This window comes from Bubalus bubalis, chromosome 4 (assembly GCF_019923935.1).
Source record: "Bubalus bubalis isolate 160015118507 breed Murrah chromosome 4, NDDB_SH_1, whole genome shotgun sequence".
Classification (NCBI taxonomy): Eukaryota; Metazoa; Chordata; class Mammalia; order Artiodactyla; family Bovidae; genus Bubalus; species Bubalus bubalis.
Genome location: NC_059160.1, coordinates 121,036,130 through 121,058,753, shown reverse-complemented (window position 1 = coordinate 121,058,753; position 22,624 = coordinate 121,036,130). Strand labels below are relative to the sequence as shown.

General features: G+C 41.4%; 1 protein-coding gene across 1 annotated transcript in view; it reads left to right on the top strand.

Annotated features, from left to right (window-relative positions):
- Positions 1–22,624, top strand: part of NUP133 (nucleoporin 133) — a 56,905-nt gene that overhangs the window by 15,410 nt on the left and 18,871 nt on the right. Inside the window, exons 9-19 of the mRNA XM_006063055.3 lie at positions 1,218–1,365; positions 3,293–3,440; positions 4,290–4,447; positions 6,044–6,135; positions 10,428–10,591; positions 12,037–12,131; positions 14,702–14,926; positions 19,353–19,475; positions 20,091–20,190; positions 21,086–21,337; positions 21,985–22,118. Of these exons, the coding sequence (XP_006063117.2) occupies positions 1,218–1,365; positions 3,293–3,440; positions 4,290–4,447; positions 6,044–6,135; positions 10,428–10,591; positions 12,037–12,131; positions 14,702–14,926; positions 19,353–19,475; positions 20,091–20,190; positions 21,086–21,337; positions 21,985–22,118 (1,639 nt within the window). The remainder of the gene's footprint in view (positions 1–1,217; positions 1,366–3,292; positions 3,441–4,289; positions 4,448–6,043; positions 6,136–10,427; positions 10,592–12,036; positions 12,132–14,701; positions 14,927–19,352; positions 19,476–20,090; positions 20,191–21,085; positions 21,338–21,984; positions 22,119–22,624) is intronic.

Here is a 22,624-nt window from a genome sequence, read left to right as displayed (position 1 = left end):
GCAACAACTTTGATAGACTTAAGAGGACCACATACATTTTTAAGATGGAAAAAAGTTTGTTTTCACCTATACAGCAGCTTGAATATACAGTAGCAGTTCTATGATTGGTTATTAAAGGTAAAGCCAAAATGTTTTTCTTCTGTACAAAAGTAAACTTTAAAAAGCGAATTAGATCAGGGGTTAGCAACCTTTTCTGTAAAGGGTCCAAAACTATATTTTTAGGCTTTAGGGACCATGTGGTCTTCGTTGCAGCTATTTTACTCCACCGGTGGTAGTATTAAAGCATCCATAGATGGCACACAGACAAGTGGGCATGGCCCACTTGCAGGAGAGATTCATTTACAGAAACTCATCTGTGGCCAGTTTGACCTGAGAGCTGCACTTTGCTAATCCCTGTGTTTGATGATTTGTTGGTCTTTTTACGTCAGATTTATTGAGTTATATTTTACATACGGTAAATATACACTAAAAAGTGTATAATTTGGTGAGTTTTGACGAGTGCATAGTCAGTTAACTACAACCACAATCAAGATACAGAACAATTCTATCACTCCAAAAATTACTTTGAACTCCTTTGTCAGGGGCTTTCTGGGTGGCTCAGGGGTTAAAAAAAAAATCTGCCTGCCAGTGCAGGAGATGCAGGAGGCATGAGTTTAATCCCTGAGTTGGAAAGATCCCCTAGAGGAGGAAATGGCAACCCACTGCAGTATTCTTGCCTGGAAAATCCCATGAACAGAGGAACCTGATGGGCTATAGTCTGTAGGGTCACAGAGTCAAACCGGAGTGAGTATGCATGCACACACTCCTTTTTCAACCCCTTCCTTCACTTCCAGTTCCCGGCAACCATTGATGTCTTTTCTGTCCCTGTAGTGTAGATGGCATCATACAGTATGAAGCCTTTGGAGTCTGGTTTCTTTCACTTAGCATAATGAATTTGATATTCATTCAGTGGTTCCTTCCTTTTTACTGCTGAGTAGCTTTACCAGGATTTGTTTATTCAGCAGTTGAAGGATATTGAGTTGTTTCCATTTTTAGGCAATTATGAGTAAAAAAACATTTGTACACAGGTTTTTGTGTGAATATAAGTTTTTATTTCTCTTAGGTAAATATCTAGGACTGGGCTTGCTAGGTCATATGGTAAATGCATGTTTATCTCTTTAAGAAATTGCCAAACTGTTTTCCAAAGAGACAGTATATCTTTCTTTTTCATTGATTAGCGATGGGCTCCTAATTTTGGCAGCAGCATGGCACCTGGCAGACAGCCCCTGCCTTGTCTATTACTCTCTGATAACAGTAGAAGATAATGGCTACCAAATGTCAGATGCAGTGACTGTGGAAGTCACTCAGTATAATCCACCTTTTCAGGTAAGATTTCTGTTTACAAGCTAAATGACCAAGTGACAGTAACTTGCTGAGTTTTTTCTCCCTAACTGTTGCAAGGTCAGATTCTTTGAGATATTCACCTGTAAGGCTTAGAAATATGTTTAATTTAATTTTTTAAAAATCTCTTTATTGGGGGACTTTCCTGGTGGTTCAGTGGCTAAGACTCTGTGCTCCCAATGCAGGGGGACCCAGGTTCAATCCCTGGTCAGGGAACTAGATCCCTCATCCCACAACTAAGAGTTTGCATGCTGTAATAAAAGATCCCACACGCCGCAACTAAAACCTGGTGCAGTCAAATGTAAATACATTTTTTAAAGTAAAATCCCTTTGTTTATTTATTGTTATTAGCCACGCCGTGCAGCTTGCAGGGTTTTAGTCCCCTGACCATAGATTGAACTCGGGCCCTCAGCAGTTAAAGCAGGCTCCTAGTCCACACTGGACCACCACGGAATTCCCATTTTAAATAGCCAGTGTTTAGGCAGTGCATTCTGTTTGCCGTCTCGTACTCATCCTCTGTTCAGCCTTAGCTAAAGAGAAGTGAGAGTGGGAGCCCTTGACAGTGAGCCGCATGTTTCTCCTGCTGTAGCTCTGAAGGGATTTTCATTTCTGTATTACTGAGTAGAAAGAAAATATTGACGATGAACTGCAGAGTGAAAAATAGGAAGAAACTTGATGGGAATTGGACTTTGGTTTTGTGTGCTGTATATTACAGAAAAATCCTCTTTTTGCTCAAATAGGATCATATTTGTAGGTAACTGCATTATATATTTATTAAAATTCATGTGAATAGTTAAAAGGCAAGAGTTGTGGACATGAGGGGATGGGGCGGGCGGTGGGGAGTAACGAATTGAAAGGATACCATTAAAGCATATACATTACCATATGTAAAATCAGGTAGTCAGTGGGAATTTGCTGTATGACACAGAGAATGCAAATGCTTGAGACAGCCTAGAGGGGTGGGATTGGTTGAGAGGTGGGAGGAAGGTTCAGGAGGGAGGGGGCATATGTATACCTGTGGCTGATTCATGTTGATATATGGCAGAATCCTATACAGTATTGTAAAGCATTTATCCTCCAATTAAAAATAAGTAAATTTTTTAAAAAGACAAGCTAATTTTAAGCTTCTTGATGGCAATTTAACATTGTTTAATAACTGCTGTTATTTAGGAGAGGCCTACACAAGGTTAACTTCATTTAACTTTGTGTAGCATCTAATTCTGTTGAACTTATTCTTAATACAATTTGCATAACTGACTACTGTAAGGAAATCTTAATTTGATCTTTTATTTCAAATAGAAATAAATCTTATGTGTTCTGATTATACAAGAAAAATACACTCAGTGTTAAAATTTTTCACAGACAATGTGAAAGGGATAAAGAAGACAGTTTGAGAATTAAATCATGGGATTCCACTTTTATGTTTGTAAAATTCTTTTAATAAACAAAGTATCCTTTTGAGCTTTTGCTAATTTTATGACTAAGTCTTATTTCTATTTCTCTAATTTCATATATGAACAAATTATCTCAGTTTTCTTGTGCTTGATATCTGGACAGTGAAGAAAGAAACAGTATTTATCAGGGATTGTTTTAAAAGTATCTCTAAATTCTAAAATAATGAACTAATTTTATTTTTTCTCATGTTTGTTAATAGGCTTTTTAGTTGAAATCTTACCATGGAAACATTTTCAAACTTTGCTAGTTATTTGCAACTCAGCAAATGATTTCTCTGATTGATGTTTATAAACTTATTTCTGTCATGTTTTGTAAATCATCTCAGGTAATTTTAATGAGGAAAATCAATGAATGATTTTATCATTTTTATGAGATAGTGTACAAAAGTATGAATTATGAAGTCATACAAAAGTATTTTTTGTTTCAATTCTTATTAAATGCAATCTTTAATTTTCAGTCTGAAGACTTGACTATATGTCGGTTGATGGTCCCAAACTTTTCAAACCAGACTGCCTGTCTATATACTGAAAATGCTGTCTACATGTGCTCCACAGGAACTGGGAAGTTTTCTCTTCCTCAGGAGAAAATTGTTTTTAATACACAAGGTGGGTAATCAGTTTTAGAAAGTAGAATTAGGAACTCATTAGTCATTCTGAGAAGTTTTTGTTCTCTTTGCATAAGCTTTGCTTCAAGTGTGATACCTGTGATAATTCAGTACCATACCTACAGTAGCTGAGAAACTGGCAGGGTGGTAGAGCCCAGTTTTACTATAGACAGAAAATAGTAACATTTTCCCCAGAAGAGGCCAAGAAGGAAAGAACTTATGCTCAGAGAAGTAATTGCTTGTTCCTGGTAAATCAACTTATTCTGAGTTGATATTCTTTAAACAACTTTGTTCAGACCCCTGGGTGAGAAGAGTCCCAGGCACTGGACTCATGCAAGGGGGCTGTGGTGGGTGGCGGGGGAGGGAGGTGTTGGGGGAAGCCAACCAGGAGTAGGGAAAACAAGCAGATAGTATTTATCTGAAGGGGCAAAGGACAAAATCCAGGTGAGCAGCAGCATGGCACCTTGATTGTCTGGTCCCAGCCCCAGAGCCTTGACTGGTTGGGTGGGATGTTGTTAAGGCTGCAGGCAAACTTAGACCTTTTCCTTGCCCTCCCGTTGGCTTACTCAGTAAGTCAGAGTAGGACTGACGAGCTGTTGCTCTGTGTCTTGCAGACGGGATGATTTTCTTGTTTGGTTCACTGTACTTGCTGCTTTTGCACAGCACCAGGGAGGACTCAGCCTGCCTCTGCAGATAGCGAGGAGCCTTGACTTGATGCAGGGTTATAACTGGGTTCAGAGTAGGAGTAACACAGTAAAGGCTGTCAGCAGGATCTTCTGCTTAGGGAAGTAGATTTAGGAGGGTATTGTTTGGTAATATGTATTTGATTGCGTATTTTCCTTTCTCTTAGGAGACAGTATTTTAGGAGCTGGTTCCTGCGGGGGTATACCTATCCTTTTTTCTAGAAACAGTGGATTGGTGTCTATTACTTCAAGGGAAAATGTGTCCATATTAGCAGAAGATCTTGAAGATTCCCTAGCATCTTCAGTTGCTGGACCAGGCAATGAGGTAACATGGTTTCATAATTTTTTTTTTTTTAATATAGTTGATTTTGCTGTAGCTGTATAGTTGCTAAGTCATGTCAGACTCTTTGCGACCCTATGAACTGTAACCTTCCAGGCTCCTCTGTCCATGGGATTTCCTAGGCAAGAATACTGGAGTGGGTTGCCATTTCCTTCTCCAGAGGATCTTCTCCCCCCAGGGATCAAACCCACGTCTCTCACATTGCAGGCAGATTCTTTACCACTGAGCTACCAAGGAAGCCTGTTAGAAAGGATTTAAACATTTTTATTGGACTATTTCCCACAAATGTTTGAAAGTCATACAGTTTTAAGAGTTATGATGAAGACGTTAGTTCTTTTATCTCTCTCATTTCCTTTGTTCTCTTATTCAGAAGCAACTACTTTTAAGTCTCTTAGGTGTTTTTATTTTTTTGGTGTTTTCCTCCATATTTCTAAGTAATATGTGTATATTGCTGTCTCTCATTCATTATTTTTCATCATCTGTAGACCTCCTGTTTTTGAAGATGAGGACTTGGGGTAACTTACACTCCTCTGCCTTGCCTTTATGATTCCAGTATACATTTGTTCCATTCTAATGGCAGTGTGAATGTTGTTTTACAGTCCAGAGTGAAGTAGTATGCTGATTATATTTCTTTAGTGTACAACTTCATGTGATGCTTAGAGTGGACTAATTGTATATTTGCTTACTTTTGCCTGATATCAGGTTTAATCTCCCAACATGTTCCAGCAGCTCTGTAGATGTCTTTCTCTCTAGCTTTGCCCAGTCACATGTAGAAACCCTGTGCCTGCTGTCTGTTCCTTGTCCTTGGGATCTGTTGCCACACCGCTCGAGTTTGCCTGGTCTCCTCCCCACTCTGTCACTTGGGGCTCTTTCCTCTGCTTTCCATCTTTGTGTAGCTAGAACCACAGATGTGTGGGGGGTTTTTCTTCTTGGTATTCTGGGATGATTTTTGAGGGGAGAGTGGGGTAAAAACTGTTATTTTTTTCACTGTCATCTTGAAGCTCATAATCTGTGAGATTTTTATCCTTCTTTTAAGCATTAATACTGTTTTGAGTAATTTCTGTTTGAAGAATACGTAAAGTATATAGACTTTTTGTGTAATTCAAAGTGAAAATGATTTAGTAACAGTTTCAACAGAAAGTAACTTTTTGAAAAATTTTCATTATTTTGTAATCATGTAGTTTTCACAATCCTGCTATATGTTCTGAAGCTATCTTAACAGTATTCCATTTCTTTTCAATTTCTGTAAGTTTTTCTTTAAGCTTGAAATCAACCATTATGATTAGAAATATACTCTGTGATGTAAGGGTAAGCCTATCCAAAGGTTGTGTTGTGATGAAATCCCCAAATAATTTTACTCACAATATAATTCCTGAATTATATGTACCTTTTCTGTAGGACTTTAATTAATCATTTGATGTTCCCATAAATGTCTGAAGTATATAAGTCATTGATGCAGAGAGTATGGCAAACAGCTTGTGTGTCTGTGTTGTTTTCCTAATAGCTTGGTCTAATTTTTTTTGTAGTAACTAAGAATATTCTTATACCTTCAACTCTAAACTATAGTTTATTATTTTACAGAGTGTGGTTTTTGATACTTCTACCAAGAATGAACCTATTGCCCAGGAAGATAAAACCAAATTGCTCAAAGCTGCTTTTCTGCAATTCTGCAGGTATAACAAGTTTTTAAAATTATGGCTCTTTTGATGTCCAAGGACACTTTACTGACATTTGCTGCTTGCTTGTTGACTAGTGGGAGTGAGTTGAAGGAATGATGCCATCACCTAGATGTTTTTCTGAGCTTGATACTTTATTTTTATTTTTTTATTTTTTTTTTAATTTTATTTTATTTTTAAACTTTACAATATTGTATTAGTTTTGCCAAACATCAAAATGAATCCGCCACAGGTATACCTGTGCTCCCCATCCTGAACCCTCCTCCCTCCTCCCTCCCCATACCCTCCCTCTGGGTCGTCCCAGCGCACCAGCCCCAAGCATCCAGTATTGTGCATCGAACCTTGGTGCTTTAACAACCTCTGGCTCTGATTTTGGTAGCCAGGGGAGGGTTCCGGCCCGCTGGGAAGAGCGTGGCGTAACACAGCCCTTGCGCGTGTTGCAGCAGTGTAGCACCAGAAATGGTAGCTGCAAAGGTAGCTCGTGAGCGTCTTTTATGTAGGATGTGAAGGCAGTGAAGTTTCATACAAAAGGTCATCCTAGCTGTTGTGAAGTGTTGGCCTGGTGGTCGGGTTTTGTACTGTGGCAATCAGCACAGAACTCTCTGGCTTACTTAATATAGCTTCTGGCCCTGCAGTTCGGCTGTTCAGGGTTACGCTGGGGGTAGCAGGTTTCCTGGTCCTGCCTGAGCTCATGCGTGGTCTGAGGTCAGTAGCCAGCTGTCTGGCTACACTTGCCCACGTTTTGGGGGCCCTGACTGGTCAGCTCCATCTGCCTCACATGGTGTATCTTCATCTAGCAGGCTGCCCTGGCCTCTCTCAAGCCTCAGGGTTCCGGGAGCAGGAGAGAACAACAAGCATTGCTACATAAGTGCTCCTCAAGTCTCTATCTGGTCATGCTTAGTAATATCCCAGGGGCCCTGGCGAGGTCCGGGGGAGCCCCCCAGGGGAGGACGCTCACAAGAGGGTATGCACAGGGTGGAGCAGACAACTGCACTCGCCCCGTCACACTTACTGACTGGGTACAGTCATCTCTGCTTGTCCCCCATACACATTCTGCATAGTATGTGTCTGGTACCTTCCTTAAATGTTGTGCATTCCATTTATGTTGGAAGTAACACTCAGGAAAATTGTGATCCAGCCTTTGCTCTGCCCCTAGTTAGCTGTGTGAGACTGGACAGACCGCTTATCGTTTCTGGAATTCTGGTTCAGCAAATCTTTGTTTTTAAGAGACATTCATACTGTACTGCCTCCATTCCCCTCACTCCCAGCTCATGGTCCCGTAACTCCACTCCCAGTGGTGTCTGGTGCACGGAGGCGCCCTCTCACAAAGGGGCATCAGCTTGAAAGGGGCGGTGCACTCATGTCTGGAAAGTTCTGGGCCATTGTAGTGATGGTCTGCTAAGCTTAATTTCTTGTCCAGAGGAGGGCACCATTAGGTCAGTTTTTGGTTTCTGTTTTTATGTGATATTCTTTTAATTTTGTTTTATTGCATAGTATTCAATCTGACTGCCAAGATTTGGATTAATACTATGATTTTATCTTGTATAATTTTATCCTTTAATTAACAGCTCTGACAGTCTTGTCTCTTCTCAACATTTGTATGGTAATAGAGTCATTGTACTAGTTTCCTGTGACTGCTGTAATAAATTGGCACAAACTGGGTGGCTTAAAGCAATAGAAATTTATTCTCTCACAGGTCTGGAGGCCTGGTGTCCAAGATGAACATACCAGCAGGGCCAGCTCCCTCTGAGACTCTGGGCCAGGACCATTATTTGCCCCTCCCTGGCTCCTTGTGGCCGCTGGCCACGGGCTCTCTGGGCCACGTCTGCACCCCTCAGTTGTCTCCACTGTCACTCGCGGCTGTCTTCCCTGAGCACCTGTCCTCACACGTCCTGGTAATGACACCAGTCATTGGATTTAGGGCCCACCCCAGTCCAGGATGACCTCATCATAACTCAGCTGATCATATCTTCAGAAACCTCATATCCCAATAAGGTTACATGCTGAGTTTCTGAGTGTACTTGGATTTGGGGGAAACACCATTCAACCCAGCATAGTTATTTCTAAATGTTTTACTGGAGAAGATGATTAAGTACAAAAGGGGTCCCTGACCTTAAGTGCTGATAAGTATAGTAACCTTAGGACTGGTGTTTTTGGGCTTCTAACACAACTGTGCCTTCTACTTATACTGTTTAGCATGAAGTACCATGAGGTTAACAAGTAATCATTTCTGGGGTGGTATCAGCCAATAGTCTTTAAAAAATTAAGACTTTTCACAAATGAAATTATGATACCTTTAAAGCAGCATTTCTCAGTCTTCTCACTATTGACCTTTGAGGCCAGATAATTTTTATTGTGGGGCTGTCCTGTGAATTGTAGAGTGTTTAGCAGCATCTCTGGCCTCTTCTCTTTTGATGCTGGTAGCATCCTTTTCCCCCAGTCTGTGACAACCAGGATTATTTCCATGGGGCCCAAATTGGTGGGTAGAACTTTAAACTATTGTTTAGTTTTTTGTGAAGGTAATATTACTATTTTTTATTATGGTTTCTTTGAAATTAATTTTCTTTTGATTTTCATCTTGCTGAACTCAGTATAAATATAAAATCTTGTTCGTGAGAATTTTAAGAAACCTCGTCTTTTGAGTAAAATAGTTCATTATTGAGTGATCTTGCCGTAGCACACTTTGCATTCCCGTAACCTCTAGCACAACTAGGTTTACAGCTTCAACCTTGCCTTTAACACTTGTTGGCAGTTCCTCTATGTTTCTCTGATCAGCTCTGTCTCCTGTCCTGCCCAGAGACCATTTCAGCCCTTCTTCACCTCCTCTGTCCCCATTTCTCCTCTACCCTTCCACCCCCTCACCCCCCCAGCAGTTGATTAAGCCTCCTGTTCCACAGGGGTAACAGAAGCCATTATGACAGCTCCCTGTACTTACCGTAATGCACAGGCTTACCTGCGTCCCAGCTCCTCTTTCTCCTTACCTCCCTGGAGAGCAGGAAGACGTGTTCTTCCTGAGACCAGTCTCGGTCTTTGTTCTGAGTGCCACTGGGTCCTGCTTCCCTTGAGACTGAACTCTCTTAGTTACCCTGTCCTATATCTCTGACATGCCAGTCTTAAAAAAGACCAGTCTTCATGTCCCCCTTTGAGCTAGCTTCTCTTTTGTTTGTTCCTGTCTATAGCTAAACTCCCTGAAAATTTGTCTCCAGTTGTTATTGTCTTCCATATTTTCCTCTGTCTACTCCCTGCACAATCTTTTCTCCTTCCCAGGCTTCATTTGCTGAAGAAACACAAATCTACCTTGCTCTGGGCCAGTACATATAATGATGAATGTTCAAAAGCAGTTGTGTATTCCACAGGCAGCTGGTTGTAACACATCTGAAATTGTGCTTGTCTTCTCCAAATATTATTCTTTCTTTCCTAGCCTATGTTCCAGCCACATTCAATTGTTTAGACTCATCTTTACATATCAGATCTAACCAATGGCCAGAATTTCCCTCTTGTATCTCTTTCTCAAAGCTGTCCACCTGTCTCCTTCTCTGCTGCAGCTACGGCTAGTGGAAACTACTATCCTCTCTTGCCTGGATAAATTTCTGCAGTAACTTCCACACTGTATTTTTATCCCTCATGTCTGATCTCCCATCTCCATAGCATAGTTAGAATGATCTTTTAAAACTGGAACAAATCACATTTCCTTCTAAGCTCACACTCTGTCATGTGTTTTCTGAGACCTTCTGTACACTGTCCTTCAGTTGCTGGTGTTCCTGAGAGGTCTGCGCTGGACCCTTCTTCCCTCTCTCCTCTCTGGGTGATCGCCATTCCCCAGGCCTTCACTTCTCTTGACGCAGGTGTGCCGGGTCCTGTCTCTGCCACTGTGTCTCCCTCCTGCAGTCACCCCAGCCTTCCTGCACCTTCTCCTGCAAGAAGGCTCCCTGCCCCGCTGGTGGTTTGTGTTTCTCCTCCGTGTGCTCTGTGGCCCTCTGTTAGCTTCCGACTGTGTGTGTGTCACTGCCTGTTTGTCTTACTCCTCCTGCCACTGTAGACTTTGTGAAGTCTTGGGACGGTGTTCTGATGTTTTGTTTATTGTTCTGTCTCCAGAGCCTGCATATTGTAAATGTTCAGCTTATATTTGTTGAATTAAGGAATGGATAATTGTTGTCTCCCTTTTAAATAAATGTTATTAAAAGTGATAAACTTTGGGCTAACATATGGGATTTTAACTTCACAATTAACTTTCATGGTGAATTTAGTACTTTGAGTTGTAATACTTTTGTTTCCTAATTTTATTTCAGAAAAGATTTAGGTCATGCTCAAATGATAGTCGATGAGCTGTTTTGCTCTCACTCTGATTTGGACTCCGATTGTGAGCTAGACAAAGCTGTCACCCAAATCAGCGTGGACCTGCTGGACGACTACCCAGCTTCCGATCCGCGATGGGCTGAGTCTGTGCCTGAGGGTAGGAGCATCTGAAGTGTAATGTTGCAGGGAGGTCTGTTTCGAGAAGAATATTCTGGTTTTTTTGTTCAGGCATTTCTTGGTGCATATTTTTTTTTATTTTATGAAACAATTTAGTTTTAATTCAGTATTTTGTAAAAGGTTGTAACTTTACTTATAGCAGATTTTAAAAAGGGCTCAGTGCAGGTAGTTCCCTGGTGGTCTAGTGGTTAGGATTCAAGAGTGTTCACTGCCATGGCCTCATTCAGTCCCTGGTCAGGGAACTGAGATCCTGCCAGCCATGCAGCACACCCAAAATAAGGAACAGCAACAACAAAAACCCTACCTCATCTATTTTACTTACATAAACACATGCACACACACAGAAAGGGCTCAGAACAGATCTGCATAGTAGAACAGAAACAGAGGAAACATTGGAGCAAATCCTACATGTTGTCTGAAGTAGATTAATTAGCTCTACTTAGCTTTGTCAGCATTTTATTTATTTATTTATTTATTTTTAATTTTATTTTATTTTTAAATTTTACATAATTGTATTAGTTTGCAGCCAGACAGGCAGCATTTTATTTCTAAAAGGAAATTGGTGGCATAGGTAAACATTTGGCAGTTACCGGAGAAGGCAATGGCACCCCACTCCAGTACTCTTGCCTGGGAAATCCCATGGATGGAGGGGCCTGGTAGGCTGCAGTCCATGGGGTCGCTAAGTCGGACACGACTGAGCGACTTCACTTTCACTTTCCATTTTCATGCATTGGAGAAGGAGATGGCAGCCCACTCCAGTATTCTTGCCTGGAGAATCCCAGGGACGGGGGAGCCTGTTGGGCTGCCGTCTATGGGGTCGCACAGGGTCGGACACGACTGAAGCAACTTAGCAGCAGCAGTAGCAGCAGCAGCAGCCCCAAATTAAATGATAATTTTAGCGTAACTCCTGAATTTGGTCAATAGAAATTATATGTTTTTCTAATAGCAGCAGTGATCAAACCTTGGCCTGTAGAAATGGGCAATGTTCTGCCCTGGGTCTTCTCCAGATTGTTCCTCTTACCCTCCAGGCAGCATTGGGCTACCCGGTGGTTCCCAAGGACCATGGAACTGTCTCAAGAATCCTTTGTCTCCCTAATTTCCTACCTAGTAAGTAGCAATAGGCTCCTTGGAGACTTGGGAAGGAAACAGCAGTGCTCACCTTCTTTGACTGTTTTGAACTGTCAGGCTTAGAATAATACAAAGTGATGAAGCTAATAGTAATATATTTCTGTTTTGAATAACTGTGGTATGAATTTTATCAAAGCCCCAAAGGTTTCCTATAAATTTTGAACCTCTTGGGTAATGTAATTAATAATTGCATTGAAAGGTCAGTTCTTTCCTTTTGTACAGATTTTTCTCACTTTTAGTACAGTAGTTGTTGGCAAGCCAGCGTGTCACGTGTTTGTCTTGTTATTGTTTCACCAGAAGCACCTGGGTTCAGCAACACATCCTTGATTATTCTCCACCAGCTAGAAGACAAGATGAAAGCCCACTCTTTCCTTATGGACTTCATCCACCAAGTAAGCATCCCAGTTGCTGTGAACCCCGAATGGCTGGACTCCTGACTTTGCTGTGCCTTCTGTGGCTCTCTCATGACAGCAGGAGACCCTTTCTTGCTAATTCTGAGGTGTTTCATTGGGTGGGACATGACTGTTATTGTCCATTTTCTTTGCTGACTTAAGTAAATAATTCTAGGGCTGGTAGGGACCTGTTACTGCAAGAATCAAAGCTGCATTGAAATAAGATGAAAAGGAGAAAAATAGTATACTTTAGCAAAAATGTTCTTTTAACTTTCCTTGTTACATTTTATGACACCCTGCTTTTCATTCAGTTCTACTGTGTACTTTTATGTAAAGTTTAGGTTTTCCTGAGTTGATTTTGAATCATTAGTGAAGAATCTGAAGGTGATGACAGGTTTTTCTAATATGTAGATGTTTAATTTCGAGGTGCCCTTAGCATCAAGTACTCATTTAAAGTATTCCTCTTTTTTTTTCTCTGTTTTTTTTTTTTTAAATTTTATTTTATTTTTAAACTTTACATAATTGTATTAGTTTTGCCAAATATCAAAATGAATCCGCCACAGGTATACATGTGTTCCCCATCCTGAACCCTCCTCCCTCCTCCCTCCCCATACCATCCCTCTGGGTCGTCCCAGTGCACTAGCCTCAAGCATCCAGTATTGTGCATCGAACCTGGACTGGAAACTCGTTTCATACATGATATTTTACATGTTTCAATGCCATTCTCCAGTATTCCTCTTTTTTTAAGGGAGAGGGAAATTCACATTTATATTGTGCCCAAAATTAGACAATGTTTTTGTTGCTAGACAGAGTTGTTACATAAAATCACCCATCCTTGCCTTGTTGATCAATTGTGTCTCCAAGGCATAATCCAGAAAAGTTAGATTATTCCCATTTTTCTGTGTTTTTCTCCCACATTAGAAACGCCTCTGTTAAAAAGACTGCAGTCAGCTCCGTAACAGAGCACTGTGTAGTGGTGGCAGCCTCAGTCCCAAGCAACTGCTGAGTAATTGGAATTGCTGCTGCAGCTGAGGAACTGAAGGTTTTTTTTTTTTAATTGACTAACATTTCAGTCACCACTTTGTTGGATAATGGCTACCTTATTGGACAGTGTGGTTCTAGAGGATTCCAGAAATGTCTTGGTTGTTTCTAATCCTGCATACCGCTTCACTTTTAATGCACGGTTTGGCTCCTGTCTACTCTTACTGTTGTGACAAGACAACTTTATTTAGTCATTGAGTTCTTCCTTTTCTTAGTATTTTAGGTGGGCTACAGATCAATGGGGAAAAAACACATTTTCTCCTGATGTAATTGTCAAGTGTATCAATTAACTATTAATACATAACAAACACCCCAGGATGTACTAAGCTAAAACAACTCGGTGGGTTTGACAGGTAGTCCTGCTGACTTCCATGGGCCCCTTCCTTGAACCACATTTGGGGTTGACTGAGCTGGCACGTCCCCAGGTGTCTTGCCTGACTAGCAGGCGGTGCTATTCAATCTCCTGGGGCCTCTTGGTTCCCTCCTCCCTAGTCTCATCCTCCTCTAGGCTGGACTGGCCTCCTATGCCAGTGCTCTCCTCTGGGGAGCACTCTAAGGAGGTGAACTTAAGGCTGTAGGCTTCAGGCATCACATATTGTTGTTTCCACCAAAGTGTCATTGGTCAAAATAAGTCACAAAGCTAGGCCAGATGAAAGGGATTGGGAAATTGATTCTGCTGCTAGATGGGAGAAGTGGCAAGGTCATGTTGCCAAAGGGTGGGCTTGTTGGCATGGGAGGAGTCCGTGGCCCTAAGACGCTACACTAAGGGAGCGCTTCGTTCTTGGAGGGCGGGAGCGGTGGCGCTGGAGCTGGTGCGGCCTCTCTCGTCACAGCCTCCCTGGGCTCAGACCCTCGTGGAGTCGCACAGCTGCTGGCAGCAGTGTCTGTGGCAAAGGAATGTCTGATCTAAAATCCCACTCTGCCCACGCCTTTATATTTCCTTTAATACTTAGAGCTTATTTCATTGAAAGATTTGCATTAATAATCAGGGAAAATGTACAACTACATACTTGTGTCTACGGAAATAGTTTTAAATATAAACTCTCCTTCTTGAGGCAGAAATAGGCATCAAGTAAAGAGACAGCTGATGCAGAGGGTTACAGACCCCATCCTCCTCCTGGCTTTAGGATTCTGGAACATGAAGACTGCTGAGTTTCTAGTTCCAAAGGTCTGGAGTTGAGGGGAGTTGATTAATGTAGGTAGAAAAGAACAATTTTATAATTCTTTGATAACCATAAGCAATAATTTGAGGAGTAAGGTAGGCAGAGACAACAGTAGTTGACAGAATCTCTGGGGTCACTGTAATCTTAGAAAAGAAACACCTGTACTTTCTTATAGCTGTAAATTGCCCTGGCTGGTTGCGTGTGTGTGTGTGTGTGTGTAACAGCCCCAAAGACAGACAGCAGGAGATTTTTCTGGGGGAGACTGGGGCCAGCCTCTCTCTGCCCACTGTGCTTCTGGTGGAAATAGACTGCATCCTCCTGTGTTTTACTTTGAATGCTAAGAACACATGTTCTTCTTTCCACAAGGTTGGCCTCTTTAGACGTCTCAGCACTTTTCCAGTGAGAGGGATGCCGATGGCCACGCGGCTACTGCTCTGTGAGCATGCCGAGAAGCTGGCTGCCGCCATCATCCTCAAGAACCACCACTCGAGGCTTCCTGACCTCATGAACACAGTGATCCTGATGGCTTTGAACAAGAGGGACTGTGACGTCCCGTCCAACCTGACCCCTGCAGATGTCTTCTTTAGAGAGGTGAGATGAGCCCCCTCCTCCCCTTAGCATGACTCTGGAGCACTGCCATTTACTGAATGGACCCCCAGCAAGGAGAGGGTTGAGGACAGATCTCGTGGAGTTTTGAATTGAACTCCATGTTCTCTGGTTAAATTATCACTCAGAAGCATCACTCATTGATCACTTTCCCTATAAATGAGAGCTTGGGAAGTTGACAACAAAGTCCTCTCTGTCATGTCTGATGTTGTCTTTGTGCTTCTCCATATCCCTCTTGACTCTGCCCTGGAGGGCGTCTCCACAGTGGGCTCCCCTGCCCCTCCATTTCTGTTGGCTTTGATGGAGCGGCAGCACCATCGGGTCAGAGCTTGGAGCATTGCCCCCACCTTCCTTCCTTGCTGCTTCTACCTGTTTGTTGTGCCTGCTGTTGGGCCAGCCTCCTCTTTGCGCTCTTTGTGTGTCCAGCAGCTGCTCCATCCCAGTGCCCCTTCAGGCCTGGAGCGAGTCGTGGCTATCCTGTCTGGGTGGCCTTACTCCTGCCCATTGCTTTGTAGATAGTCCCTTCTCTAAACTCTTCTCAGCTGCCTGCTAGGATCCTGCTCTGCATCTTTTTTTTGACTGTGCTGAGTCTTCATTGCTGTGTGTAAGCTTTCCTTGTTGTGGAGCACAGGCGCCAGATGTGAGGGCTTCAGTAGTTGCCCTGTGGCATGTGGAATCCTCCCGGACCAGGGATCCACTTTGTCTCTTCCATTGGCAGGCGAATTCTTAACCACTGGGCCACCTGGGAAGTCCTTCCACTTCACTTTTATTTTTTTTTAATATAAATTTATTTATTTTAATTGGAGGTTCAGATTTATTTTCAGAGAAAAAGAAAACCTCCTGTAAACTTGGGAGGGAGAAGAGATGAAGATGCTGGAAGCCAGCCCACAGCTCTGGTACCTGAGTGAGTGCTCCCAGCCTTGTGAAGGACAGGGCTGCCTCCCGTCTCCATGAGTGAACACTGATACCACGGCCTGGGGCCAGCTCTCTCAGTGGGGACCACAGGCCCTGCTCTGAGCCACCTGCAGCAGTGTTTTGGGCATGCTCATAGGCTGCTTCTGGAGTTCATAGTCCTTCTTGGAACTCCCTCCTACCTTTGTAGCATTATCTGAGTTTAGAAACAGTGCCAGCCTTCCCCCAACTCTGGAATGTGGAATTGTTTTTTGCTTTTGGGAAACTTCTCTGTTTGGTGCCTCTAATTTTGTTTCCTTCCTCCTACAATTTAGCTATAATCTAGCAACTAGTAGCCTCTGCCAAGAGTCTTTTTTATTCTGAATATTGATGTACTGTAACCTGAAAATAATTTGACACTGAACTATGTTCAGATCTGTTGACTCCATAAATGTATCTAGTCTGAAGAAGACATCATTTTTATACGTTTGGGCTTGTTTTCTAGGGAATGTAAGGCAAAACACTTTTCTGTTTTATTTTGTTTTTTAATCAAGGAAGTATGCCTGAAATCTGAATTAAAACAAAGAAAGACAGTTCACCTCAGATTTTATTATCTAACCAAACTATTGTCATTTTTTGTTTCCCTTTTTGTCTTTTTCCCCCATGTTCACCTTTTTATTTGAATATTGAATTTAATAAGGAAAAAGATGCACTAAAAATATGTTGTAGAAAAAAATACAAAACAGGGTCATTTTTTAAATTACAGTCACCATAAAGAGAAGGGTAGTTCCAGGTCCTGTGGCGTCGCAGGACATCACATGTCCCATAACTGTTCTTCATACCCACTGAGGATGGGACAGGAGAAGGTTGATTTGTCCTCCAGATACAATGTCTTAATTGTCCTTTCCTGCCTCAGCCACATGGCAGGGTTGGTGCATTTGCACAGATCTTCAGTTGTGAGTGGAGGGAGAGTGGCTCGTGAGCACAGTTCAGTTCAGGTCAGGCAGAAACAGTGCTCCTGACCAGTTTCTTTTTTATTGGGAAGGTGCACTCAGTAATTTAACAAATTATCAAATCACTTATGTTCATAATATTCTGAAGGGACAGCACTACTTAGGTGGACTTGGATAAGATAAGCATAACTGGTAAATTAGCCAGAATTGGACATTCTCCTACTTAAGGCATGACAGAATTGTCACCAGAGAAAGTAAACAGAAGTAAAATAATTTAATTGCTCATCCCCTGGATTTTAAGATTTTGAGCTATGGAAAATGGAAATTAAGTTTTGGTAATCAGTGCTAACATCTAGGATGTGCTACGTGTTAGGTTGCTTCAGTCATGTCCGACCCACCAGGTCATGTCCGACCCACCCACTGTAGCCCACCAGGTTCCTCTGTCCATAGGATTCTCCAGGCAAGAATACTGGAGTGGGTTGCCATTTCCTTCTCCGCCTTTTTGTCTTTATTCATACATAATTTTACATGATAAAGGTTTTTTTTAAATTATTAATGACAGATTGAATTGAGCAAGAGCCTGATTCCTTTTTCAACTTTTAGATCAAAGTACTAAGCATACAGGTTAATTGAGTATGTGTACATTTTCCAGTTAACTGGGGGAAAAAAAGAAGAGTCTGAAACTTATCAGTTAGATTGGTACATAATTGATGAGTAGTACCGTAGGATATGACAGGAGAAAAAAATTTTAAATATGATTGGTTCCTCAAAAGAATACTCCATATAGAAAATGATAATGTTTAAGATTGTTTACATCACCATTTATCTTCACTTCTCTTTATATTTACTGGTCTTTGGGTAAAGTTCTAAAGGTCCTTCCACATGGCATAATCGTAATAAAAAGAGTTCAAGAAAAAAGAGAATTCAAGAGAACTGAAGAAGGAACTCATAAGTTTAATATGTATCAATTTTTTTTCTTTTTACCTGTCCATCCACTTGGAAGTGGTAAATTACATTACAGACAGGTATTAGCATTTTAAGAGATGAACTGGTTAACCCACGTTAGGCTCTGATTGGTGGGCAAGGTGATCTTGCAGTCCAGGTAAAAGATCAGACTCTGCTTGAAGGTGCAGCCTCCACCTTGCCTCCAGTCTGGGAAGCGGCCCCACACCTCCTGGGGCTTTAAAAAGCGAGTTCACAGCTTCAGAACAGGGCTTCCAACTGTGTTGGTACAGCTTATGAGCAATGTTTGAAACCACTGAACACATAACATATGTGATAAGGGTATTTAGCAAATGTTTTGGCATTTTATTTGCTTTTATGTTATTTTCTGCCTCTATGTCACATGTACTTTCATTATCTTTTTCACATTAACAGTATAAAAAACTCTTACAAATTCATTGTGCCAGAGGTTTCTTGCTCTGGCTGTTCGGATGACTTTGAGTGACATCAGAAATACTAAAGGAAGAACAAGATTTGCAAGACAGTGATTTTATTTGGGCTGCATTGTGCATGTGTTTACGTCTTGTTCCTTCAACTGGTTTGTAAACTCCTTGAGAGCAGCAAATCTGATTTCCATTTCTTCTTATCTTTGTGTGCCCAATGCTAACTACCAAGTAAATATCCACTTGATAAATAAAGGGGGGTGAAAGCTTAACTGTGAGCTGAAACTGGAAGCAAATGTTTCAGTGCTTAACATTTTTCCTCAGTTACCTTTATATGTTAATAATCAATGATAAAAAAAGAAAAGAACAGTTATAAGTTATATATTTAGTTTCTATGTAGCTACTGTTGCTGCTGCTAAGTCGCTTCAGTCGTGTCTGACTCTGTGCAACCCCATAGACGGCAGCCCACCAGGCTCCCCTGTCCCTGGGATTCTCCAGGCAAGAACACTGGAGTAGGTTGCCATTTCCTTCTCCAATGCAGGAAAGTGAAAAGTGAAAGTGAATTTGCTCACTCATGTCCAACTCTTAGCGACCCCATGGACTGCAGCCCACCAGGCTCCTCTGTTCATGGGATTTTCCAGGCAAGAGTACTGGAGTGGGTTGCCACCACCCTCTCCAATGTAGCTACTACTATTCTATAAACATTTCTATTATGTCTAAAGAAAATAAATTCCTCAAAGAAAGAAATTAGCCTGTTCATCAGCCAGTTGAATCACTATTTTTATCCATTGGTTCATTGGTTTAATTCATTAGTTTAGGGTCTTACAGTGTAATGTGACATTATTTGTAACCTGATACTATTTAAAGGTGGCATTGAGCCTTCATAACTCTAATAAACAAATATTTCAGTGACTTGATATTTAAATAAAAAGTCTACCTGCTAACAGTTCAGAATTTGCTTATTTAGCAGACTGTTATTTGGGCTCGCTACCTTTTAAAAGTTAGGAGATTCTAGCTTTCCTTGGTTTTTAAATTTGTTTTTGTCACTGACTATCCCCCTGACTGCTAAGCAGAGGATGTAACTTAGTGAGAAAAGCCTGCTGGGTCGATTCCAGGCAGTTGTGATTGTCAACTGTCAGCATGCTTCCTCTTACTAGTGGGTGCTGTCTCTGTCCTCTGCAGGCGTCCCAGGTAGATACCATCTGTGAGTGTTTACTGGAGCACGAGGAACAAGTCTTGAAGGACATGTCCATGGAATCAGTTGAATGGGCGGAGGTGGTGATCAATGTGAACAGTATTCTCAAGGTACAAACATATGAAGATTCTAGCAAATCAAAGCCCAGGCCATGGACAGAGGAGAAAGTGGTTTCCATATTCCTACTCTGCATCACCAGCAGTCCATAATGGGTTAGCCATTTGTTAATTCCAAAAAGTTAGGAAAACATCAGTAATTTTATCAGTCAATTAGCAGACATTTTGAGTGTGTTTCTCATGCATATTAAAAGTTTCTGTTTGGTAGAATAAAGCTTTTATTTTGGAGAAGGACATATATATCATTGTAAATGTATTAATTTTATTGTAATTATCTAAATAATTGTCAGACACCACTTAGCAACTGAGAAACAACAAATAAGTTTCTCTTTTTTAATTACTCAAAAGCTCACTTAAAACATTCCACTTAATTTTACCTCATGGATATTATAGTGATGATTTTCCTACTTCGGTTACCATAATTTTCTAAACTTGAAGTTAGATTATGGAGTAAAACAAATTTCAAATGCAGAAAGAATCAAAAAGTAATCCTACAGGCCTGTGCTGAGTAATTTTTTGTAATAATAGAACTTGATGTTTCAGATAATCTCAGAGATCCTGGGATCCCTCATTTCCGGCATGTGATAGATAACACATTTCGTTTTCCAGGACGTGCTCCAAGCGGCTAGTCACTATCGACAAAATAGAAACTCCTTGTATAGAAGAGAAGAGTCAGGAGAAAAAGAACCTGAGTATATTCCATGGACAGGTGAGATTGCAAGCATTGATCCCAAATTTCAGATTCATTAGCAGTTGCTCAAATTATATATATTTTTCTTTTTTGGGGTTGTGCTGGTTCTTTGTTGCACACAAGGACATGCGGGCTTTTCTCTGGTTGTGGCTAGCAGGGGCTGCTCTCCGTTGCCATTTGCTGGCTTCTCGTTGCAGTGGCTTCTCTTGTTGCGGAGCACAGGCTCTAGGCACACAAGCTTCTGTAGGTGCAGCATGTGGGCTTAGTAGTCGTGGTACACGGGCTGTTGCTCTGTGGCATGTGGAATCTTCCTAGACCAGGGGTTGAACCTGTGTCCCTCCATTAGCAGGTGAATTCTTAACCACTAGGATGTCCCAAAATTCCCAAAATATATTTCTAATGGTCTGTTATTTTTAGAAGTCATATTATTCTCCTAGTACAAGTTTGTAAATGAAATAAAATATAATATAAGTGACATCTCCAAAATGAGCAGATCTTATGATCTGCTTTTTTTCCCTTTTTGCACTTTATTCCCTTGAAATAATTTGCAGCTGTCTCTATAGCTTAATTTTTTAACTGATACTTGTGTATCTAGTAGGTTTTAGTATGTATAGTTATTCATAGAAGCAGGCCCTGAAAGTAGTGACTATATTTTATGTTGATTTAACACACAGAAGTAAGTGGAGTAGGATTAAAGGAATTTAGAAGGAAGAAGAGTCAGGTTTACTTGACTCTGCCGAGGCCATCTCCATAGAGAAGATGGTTTTGAGCAGTACATAGACAAGTGTCTACTGACCCCCTGTTTGATTTCTTTTTCCATCAAAGGTGACAGGATGTAATTTTTAGGCAGTTGGTCTTCCCTGTAGCCATTATGGAACCCTTACTTGTCCTATTATTTTGTGTGATTTCACAGCAACCAGCGGTCCTGCCGGCATCCGAACAGCAATAATGCGCCAGCATAGGACTGTCCTGAAGATGGTTTATCCTCAGGCAGACAGCAACCTCCGAAACGTTCTAACAGAGCAGTTAGTAGCACTGATTGATGGCTTCTTGGATGGTTATGTTTGTCAGCTCAAGTCTGTGGACAAATCCAGTGATCAAGAAAGATATAGCAATCTGGAAATGGAATACCTACAGAAAAGATCAGATCTCTTATCTCCACTTCGTAAGTGCATATTTAATAGTGAGGGCTGTGGGTCTTTGAGTCTACAGAACTAATGGAGGAGTCAGATCATTCAGGCAGTGGTATTCAGTACAACATTGTTAACCCAATTGTAGCTGAGAACTTAAGCAACACTTCATATGTATGTCTTTCTGTGTTCATCTGTTCAGCTTTATTGTCATTACTTACCTGGTTTCCTAGACAACGCTGAAGATGATTTACAAAGGAATAAATTATCAGCGTGTGGAGACGGCTCTCAAAGAACTTGTTACCGTCTGAGACATTCATAGGAATGGCTAGACCATAGTGTAGAGCAGATAAGGGCCATTAGAGGGTGTGGATGGGTGATGAGACTGCAGCAGAGGACATAGCCAGACTGTCATAGCCAAGATTCAGAGGAGGAGCTTGTCTTGCTACGTGAAGGAGGGGAGTAGCATCTTAGGTGGGCAGTGATGAAGGAAGGGCTGAATATACATCTTTAATGAGTTTATATGGATTATGAAACTAAATGCCAGTAACTAGAAAGGTTTCCATTAATTACTTTTAGTATGTAATAGGAATAAAGGCAAAATTTCAAGGAATATTATTTTTTATTACATATTAAGTTTTCACTAACAGGATTTTTTTCCCATCTGTTCTCATTCCCACAGTCACACTAGGCCAGTACCCATGGGCTGCTTCATTGGCAGAAAAATACTGTGACTTTGATATCTTGGTACAAATGTGTGAGCAGACTGACAACCAGACCAGACTACAGCGCTACATGACCCAGTTTGCTGATCAGGTAATGAACACAGGGGTGTAGGCAGTGGATCTTGTAAGAAGGCGTTACCATTTTACGTCTTACTTAGGTTGTTGTTTTTTTTTTTTAATGTGTGTAATTTTATTTATTTATTTATTTTTGGTTGCACTGGGTCTTCGTTGCTGCACTCAGGCTTTCTCCAGCTGCGTCGAGTGGGAGCTACTCTTGGTTGCAGCCTGTGGTGTCTCCTTGCGGTGGCTTCTCTTGTCGCAGAGCACAGACCCTAGGCACATGGGCTTCAGGAGTTGCAGGTTTGGGCCCTAGAGCACAGGCTCAGTTGTGACGCTTGGGCTTAGTTGATTCATGGCATGTGGAATCTTCACAAATGAGGGATCAAACCCATATCCCCTGCATTGACAGGCAGATTCTCATCCATAGAACCACCAGGGAAGTTCTTACTTGGAGTTTTTGGAAGACGATGCAGTCTTTTTACAGTTTACTGGATACTAATTTGTACATTATGTTTCTTTGTAAATTGTCAGACAGTT